Source organism: Brassica oleracea, chromosome C5 (assembly GCF_000695525.1).
Source record: "Brassica oleracea var. oleracea cultivar TO1000 chromosome C5, BOL, whole genome shotgun sequence".
NCBI lineage: Eukaryota > Viridiplantae > Streptophyta > Magnoliopsida > Brassicales > Brassicaceae > Brassica > Brassica oleracea.
The window spans coordinates 1,631,915-1,639,932 of NC_027752.1; the positions used below are offsets into that span (position 1 = coordinate 1,631,915).

An 8,018-nucleotide genomic window follows, 5' to 3' on the forward strand; every position below is an offset into this window, starting at 1 on the left:
AACATGTATAACTAATTTATAATCTTTTATGCCATATTAAGTCATAATATAATATTTCATCATATTTTACATTAATAATCATTGTTTTTATATATCGTCTACAATTCTCTAATTACGTCTATTTGTTCAATTTTTTATATGATGTCGAATATTCATCGTAAATAGATGGTTTAAGATGCCAAAAAAATTATTTACTTGGTGAATATAATATATCAAATATTACAAATACATTATTTAGTTAAATAAATAACCAAAAATCGAAAATTCAAATACGCGCTGGCGCGCGGATCATGGTCTAGTTGTAGTTAAAGCTGCAGTCAAGTGTACAGTTAGATAGAAATTTGATTAGCATTAATTTAGCTAATTAATTAAAGATCTACAAAAAAGTTGGACAAATATTTGTGGAGCTGTCAGTAATTTGCAATGGAGAGAGGATATGATAAATACAAAGGTGAAACCGTGAACCCCACTTTCCACCTAAAAATGGCCGGTTTAAAAGTGAGTATTGATTATAGATGCAACGATTTGAAATTCAACTCCAAAGGAAACTAAAAATATCCAGTGGCATAAATGTGGGGAAAGTTCGCACACATATAGAAAAATAATGATAAAATAATTATATCAGCTGTAATCTTTGGTTGATCTTTTTTTCATGGACACGTGAAATCCTCTGTACCTAAAAGATATATTTTTTAGTATTTTCTGTAATTTTCAGTTTTCAGTAACTTTTAACCAATAACAATTCAATAAAATCAATTAAATTCTTTGAAGTTTATAATTTTTTTTATAGAAAACACCAAAAATACATCTTTTGAAATAATTTTTTTTCTAAAAAAATCTATACTCGAAGAACGGAGAGAGTAAAACATTTTCTACGGAGAGAGTAAAACATTTTCTCAGAGTTTGCCACTTACGCGTGAAAGTGTTCGTATGCAGAATGATGAAGCTTTGAATAGCTACATGATTTTGTGTGAATATCATAATCACGAATATGAATTACAAAGAGACAAAAGTTACTTATAAAGTTATATTTTCTGTTGACCTTTTAGAAATGAGACCGAAAAAGTCTACCTTCTTTTTCTACAAAGACTAAAATTCAAAGTCATGATTATCCATACTAAATAAATAGAACTCCTACGATTTAAGCCACTTTTACTAGTGAAAACGACATTGGTCCTGTGATCGATAGATAATAATAGATATTAATCAACATTATATATATAAATTATTTTATGTATTAAATATTTTTACATATTATGAAATAATTAATATATATTAAATAATTAAAAATCAGTAACTATTAAATATATAATTAAATTAGTGCAAACATATAAATTAATTTTATTAATCCAAAAAATATTTTTTTTTATATTTGATAGGATATGTAATTAAATTTAAATGATAATAACATAGATAATATATTTTAGTATATTTTTAATATTAATGTCTATTAAATGATGATTTCTCCTTATATAGTTTTTTCGATCATTTATATCTTTTATAGAAAAAAATCTAAATTACTGATAACAAAATTGTCATTGTGGGATTAATATTTTTATTAATTTATAATTTTTAAAAAAATAAGTTGTCAATGATCGTTCAAAACTTTTATCAAAAAAATTGTTCAAAGTAAATTTTGAAACTAAAATATTAAGATTTTATATGGTTTATAGTTTAATTTAAAACGATATATATATATATATTGTTAGTTTAATAAAAAGCTTATTATATAGTTAGATGGACCAACATATTTCTATAATGATTCTAAGAATCATCCTAGTGATGACATGTGGCTACAAAAAGAAGTTGTAATGCTTCTCAAATAATATATAGGGGATAAGACATGGGCAAGGTAAATTTATACGAAATTATTTAAGAAATATCGTATGAAAAAATTAAATTTATATTCTTGATCGAATTAATATTTTTGGCCATAAAACCATTTTTTAAAAACTTTTTGTAAATTACATAATTTGTTTACTAATGAGCTGATCTCATTTTTTAAAATATCTAAGGTCAAAAAATCACTTATCGCATAAAAAGTTAACGTTTAGGTCGAAGAATCTCAGACCTACTATTTGGTTACAATGGAACTATGTCAACTGTGTTAAAAGAAAAAAAAACTATGTCAGCTCGGTTTTATATCATGATTTAGCAATTTAAAAGTTAATTATGGTTATGAGAAGTTTACGTTCACATGTCAATTCTATCTATCTTCAATATTTTTTTTCATTTTTGTGTCGTTTTTTTTTCATTTTGGTTATTGCTTGATATAAATATTGATTTTTGAGTTTATTCTCATTTCGTTATTTTGTTTTGGCCAGAGATTTAGAAAATGTTTAAGATTTAAAATTATTAAACAGATACATACTTAAGTTAAAATCTCCGAATTGTGCAGAATAAATATTTTATATTTTTCTGCATATTATAAAATAATAAAATAATAATTATATATTAAATAACTAAGAAATCAGTTACTATTATGTAATAAATTGGTGTGCGCATATAAATCAAACGACCGCTCTTGTTTATTCGCAATATTTTAGGGTAAATAAATCAAAACAATCAATCTTATCTATCGTATATGATATTTAATTAAATTTAAATGATATTAACATAGATATATAGTATACTTTTAATATGAATATTTATTAAATGGGGTTTCTACTCATATGATTTTATGATTATTTGCATATTTTTGTAACAAAATTTTACACCAACATTTTTTTTAAATGTGGAATGTTTAGTGGTTTCAATAATTTATAATCTTTTAAAAAAACAATGAAGATTTCAAAATTAAAATATTAACTTTTCAATATATGTTCAGCAAATATATCAAAATATAAGTATGTAGTTTCATATGATGTTTAGTTTAATTGAAACGATATAAAATATATATATATATTAACATAAACACCTATTAAAATAAAATTATTTATTCATATGATTTATAATCATTGTATCTTATTGTAGAAAAAAAATTAAACCTTGATCACAAAAGTTTATGTGAGACTTTTAACAGATTTAATAATTTATACTCGTTTTGAAAAAATCAAAATACAACATATACAAAAAATATAAAATTTTATTGTATGATTAATGTAATTGTGTAATTTATTTTAATAATAAATAATTAAACAAAAATGATAGAAAATATACAGATTATTAGCAAATCTTTATTATTTGTTAGCAAATCTTTATTATTTAAAATCATTAATTGCCGTATATATATTAATCACATTAGGTAATTCCGTTGGTTTTATTTAAGGAAAAAAATATATAATAATTTTAATTTGATAAATGAATGATCGATAATGGACATACTATATAATATAACATTCCCTAGCAATTTAATTTTGGACTAACAAAATTGTCAATTGATTCTCAAGCCGCCACGTAAGCAAAATTAGCAATTTAATTAGGTGAAAACTCAGGTACAAATTACAGGTTATAACTTTTTAAATGTTTTTCTATTAATATACCGAGGATGTTTCAATTACAAAATGACTATAGGTGCAAAATTGACAACATCTCATCATGTCAAATATTGAACTAAACCGTTCGTGATTGTTATATTGTGAATGTATTGTTTGTTTTCTTAGTTTGCGGCTAATTTAATACTATTTTTTTTCAGATTATGGAATGTTGCCGACCACGAGGATATGACATTGGACCAACTTATTGGATTTGAGGCTCCGAGGGGATGATTAACTCTGGTCTCTTAGTTGGAATTCTTAACTCATGATTTGACATTTTTTTTTTTTTTTTTACATTTTTCGACTAAAAGACGGTTCTTATATCTCTTATTTAAAAGACTTTAATTAAGAAAAACTAAAAACCATCTCTTAGCTGAAACTAAAAACCCTAAAAATTAGAGATTGGGGTTAATCATGGTCCGAGTAGTCTGGCCCATACAGATCCAAACATGAACCGGATATTAATAACTCGATCCAGACCTAAACCGACTGAGTAACCGAGGACGCGGAAATATGAATGCCCATGCCAGTCACGATTAGGCCATACAAACTCCCAATATGATATGATTAATTGATTATGAATATGAACTACGATATTCATTATTGTTACACGAGTGGTTTTGGAGCTATGATCCTTTCTGCTGAACCCTAGAGTTTCTAAGCAGCAGCCTGAGCATTGCTATTGGTTTTAGTATTTGACTTGATGGCTCCTTCTCTCCATCCTTTCTGACGAGCTCTCTCTTCCCACTTAGATGTTAGCTTCTTCTGCTCGGCGAGTGCCAACTCCGCTTTTTCACGAGCTTCTTCGCATGTTTCCATACCAGAGTTGCACTTATCTGCGTCCTTTTGGTATGAAGAAGTTACCTTCTTGGCCTCTAACAGCCCCATGTCCGCTCGTTTATGTTTCTCTAAAGAGTCTGCTTCACGCAGCTTCAGTTCCTCGGTCAGAAGTTCGGCATAGTTCTTCTCAGTGTCTCCGTTCACCTCCGGATCATGCTTTGCACAATCTACACGCCAAAGCAAATATGTTTAATAGTTGTAAGACTCGATTACCTAAAGGTTAAAGACTCTTAAACTGATTCAGTTCAAGTAAACAGTGAACTCACCGGGAAAAGAAGCATTGCTGAGTCCTGCAATAGAAATGAAACAAGTAGAAAAGTATCAATCTTTTGGCTGTGAAGAAAAAGCCAGAAGAGTTTATAACTCAGTTTATTTAAGCAAAAAAAAAACAATAAATCTATTAATTAATATATATAAAATCCAATAAGTTTACAGATCATAACCTAATGACACTGTTTAGCTCAAACAATGAGAGAATCAACACTTTAGAGAGCTGAGAAAATATTCTATGATGGAGAGAGCTCAACAACACAAGTAGATCTAAACCTACTCAGTACACTAATCATTGCGGATCTAAATGTTCTCAGATTCAAACTCAAGCAACATGAGGCAAAACCTCAGCTTCTATTTTACCTTCGGGAATCGTGAGAAAAGGCTGTGAAGAGCAATCACAGGCACATAGAGGACAAGAGGAGGCGGAGGAGTGGCTAACGGCAGCCAAAGCCTCAGTGAGATGCCAGTAGAGAGGCGGACCAAGTATGTAACCCACCATGCTCATCCCCATCAAAGCTAGCCCAACCTTCAACGCCGCCGCGTGGCTCGCCATCAAAACACACAGATCCGTCGATCAGAGAGTCGTCGTAAAGAGTTGAAATTCCGACCGAGTGTGAAAAGGAATTTTTAGATTTTGACGCTTTGGTGTCTTAATTACATAAAAAAAATCTAAAGTTAGTTACACAAACCAATTGGGCGGTAAACAGTTGAAAAAAAAAAATAGATAAACCAAATCTAATCAAACCGGTACCGGTACAATTAACTGGTTATCTTTGGTTAACAATTGATCTCTGAAACCGAGTGCCTCCTTCACATGGGCGTGTATGTTCTCTTCAACCTCCAACGCTAAAGATTCCTTACGAAATGGCGACGGAGATCTCGTTGGATCTGATCAACAATCTCAAGGTCTCGCTTCGTAAGGAGGCCAAGTTCGATTACTCGGACTCCTATACACTCGCCCTTCCCACAGTTCCGGAGGCAATCGCGGAGCTCGACGCTTCGCCTCCTTACCTCCGTTGCCGAAACTGTAAAGGAAAGCTTCTGCGAGGGATCGAGTCTCTGATCTGCGTTTTCTGCGGCGAGCAGCAACGGACGAGCGAGAATCCTCCTGATCCGATCAAGTTTACATCCACTTGTGGTTACAAATGGTTTCTCACCTCTCTCGATCTGGACGGATTGGTAAAAGAACAATCAAATCTCATCGTTCATACGCTCTGTTGATTGTGCATTGCTGAGAATATTGAATATTAGTAGTTAGATGTAGAGTATGATTGTGTTGTGGTATTATTGTAAAGAAGAAAGACTTTATGAAACGATTTAATCTGCAGGAGATGGTGGAGCCACTAAAGGAAACGAATGGATCAAGAATTGGAGCTAAGGCGCCCGTGGCAAAAGGAATCTCTGTGTCTGAGTTTCTTGATTTTGAAGTCCAATGGTTAGCAAGGGAAGAGAAGGCTTCAAACAATGTACCTGATGATGATAAGAACCGTCTTGATTTAGGAGGGATTAGTCTTGATCATTATTTTGTTGAAGAAAGAGGAGATTTTTCTAAAGTGGATCCGGTTGAGAGCAGACTGGAGGAGGAAGATGATTTTAAGGATCCACGTAGTCTTAGCTTGTTTGATGGTGTGAAGAGTCAAGGAGTTGCTGAATCACAGCAGAATGAAAAAGATGCTCAGAAGAATGTTTCATATGGGGAACATGAGAATCTTAGTTTGTTTGCAGGACGAGATGCACAGGATAGTGTTTCTATAGCAGAGCAGGGGAACTTTGGGTTCTTTGAGGGAAAAAATGCAGGGGACTCTATTAAAGAGGGTGAAAACCTTAGCCTGTTTGAGGGTGTAGATGATCAGAGAACTAGTTCTTCTAAAAATGTTGAGAGTTTTGGTTTCTTGGAAGGAAAAGATGCTCAGAGAAATAGTTCGTCGAAAGAGGATGAGAGTTTTGGTTTGTTTAAGGGTAAAGATGCTGAGAGAAGTAGTGCTTCTAAAGATGCTGAGAGAAATATTTCTTCTAAAGAGGATGAAGATTTTGGTTTGTTTGAGGGAGCATTATCAACAAATGCTGACCTCAAGTCTATCGATGACATGGTTGTTGCCTCTTCCTCTGATTGGGGTTCTGACTTTCAATCTGTTTCCCAGGAAAATATTAGTGGTGATCCGTTTGTAAATTCTCAAGTTGATTTGTCTGCTCATATGGATTCTGTTTTTGGTTCCGGGAAAGATTTATTCTATGAAAAACCAGCAGATTCTTCAACTGATTATGTTTCCAAAGCTGGTGACTGGCTGCAAGATGATTTGTTTGGTGGTGTTACTCGCAAGACTCAAAACAACGACCAGACTGTCCATGAGGGACTAGTTATGGGAGGCAATGGAAGTTCATCCATGGATATTGATTGGATTGGAGATGATCTATGGCAAACCAGTGAAAAGAAAGCAGTTGAGAAGACGCCTACGGATGATAATGATGGTGACGATGACTGGAATGATTTTGCAAGCTCAGTTAACTCCAAGACTCCTAGTAATCTGCTTTCACGAACCATGGAAAGTTGCCAAGAGGAGATATTTGATGGGCTGGCGCATGTTGAGAATGGTATTAATGAACAGAGCAAAGATGAGAAGCAGAATACTGGTACAGGCGTGATATCTGACATGGCCAAAGGTCAAGAAGATGATCTCTTTGGAGCTTGGGATAGTTTCACACCCTCAAACGTTTTGCAAACACCTGTGCAGCCTCCCACGAACCATGTGAATTCATTTGCTGAGCAGAATCAGGAAATAAATTTGTTTGGGGAAAATAACCATCACAGAGACCTTCCCTTTGATTATTTTCCGGAAAGTAAAGACCAAACCAACCCAGAGGAAGTTAAAGACATGCCTTCTGGAACCTTGTCCGTAGAGAGGTTTCTTATTTACTCCTTAACATCTTGTTCTCTGATCTCTGTATGCAATCTCTGATCTCTTTTGTTTTCTTTTTGCTTTGTTTTCAGAACGAGTGATCCTGATGGTAAAGATCAAACGCTTGATCTTGTAGGCACAACAGCAATATCTCGCAAGTCAAAGAGTGATGTTGGGGAAGAGCTGATGTCACAGATGCATGATCTCTCGTTTATGCTCGAGACCGAACTCTCTGTGCCTCCAATCTCCAAGGCAGAGTAATATTAATACACTGTACTCTTATCTGTCTCTCGCCTCTTATGTTTTTCTTGGGGGCTCGAAAGATTGTTTGTTTTCAAGTATATAATTCTTTTTCAATTACTCCAGAGTACTGGCTTTGTCGCCAGCAAATGATCTCAGTCTTAGACTAGTCGTATGGTCCACTGATTCGTTCTTACGGAGAATTTGTGAGTTCTAAGCTCCTAGTCTCGAAGTATCAAGGTTGTGAGTCCATTTAGAAAAGTTATGCATAAGAACTTTGATTGTGTGTGTT

The 8,018-nt window shown here is 32.8% G+C and overlaps 2 protein-coding genes across 2 annotated transcripts; one reads left to right on the forward strand and one right to left on the reverse strand.

Moving 5' to 3' along the window:
* Positions 1 to 3,916: 3,916 nt before the first annotated feature.
* Positions 3,917 to 5,220, reverse strand: LOC106295471. Its single transcript, XM_013731384.1, has 3 exons — positions 4,950 to 5,220; positions 4,583 to 4,606; positions 3,917 to 4,483 (listed from the first exon to the last, which is right to left on the reverse strand). Exons 1-3 carry the CDS (start codon positions 5,140 to 5,142, stop codon positions 4,134 to 4,136), a joined length of 567 nt encoding a protein of 188 aa, XP_013586838.1. The 5' UTR covers positions 5,143 to 5,220; the 3' UTR covers positions 3,917 to 4,133.
* A 183-nt stretch (positions 5,221 to 5,403) lies between these two features.
* LOC106295470 lies at positions 5,404 to 8,018 on the forward strand. Its single transcript, XM_013731383.1, has 3 exons — positions 5,404 to 5,768; positions 5,918 to 7,491; positions 7,579 to 8,018. The coding sequence occupies exons 1-3, from the start codon at positions 5,454 to 5,456 to the stop codon at positions 7,745 to 7,747; spliced, it is 2,058 nt and encodes a 685-aa protein (XP_013586837.1). The 5' UTR covers positions 5,404 to 5,453; the 3' UTR covers positions 7,748 to 8,018.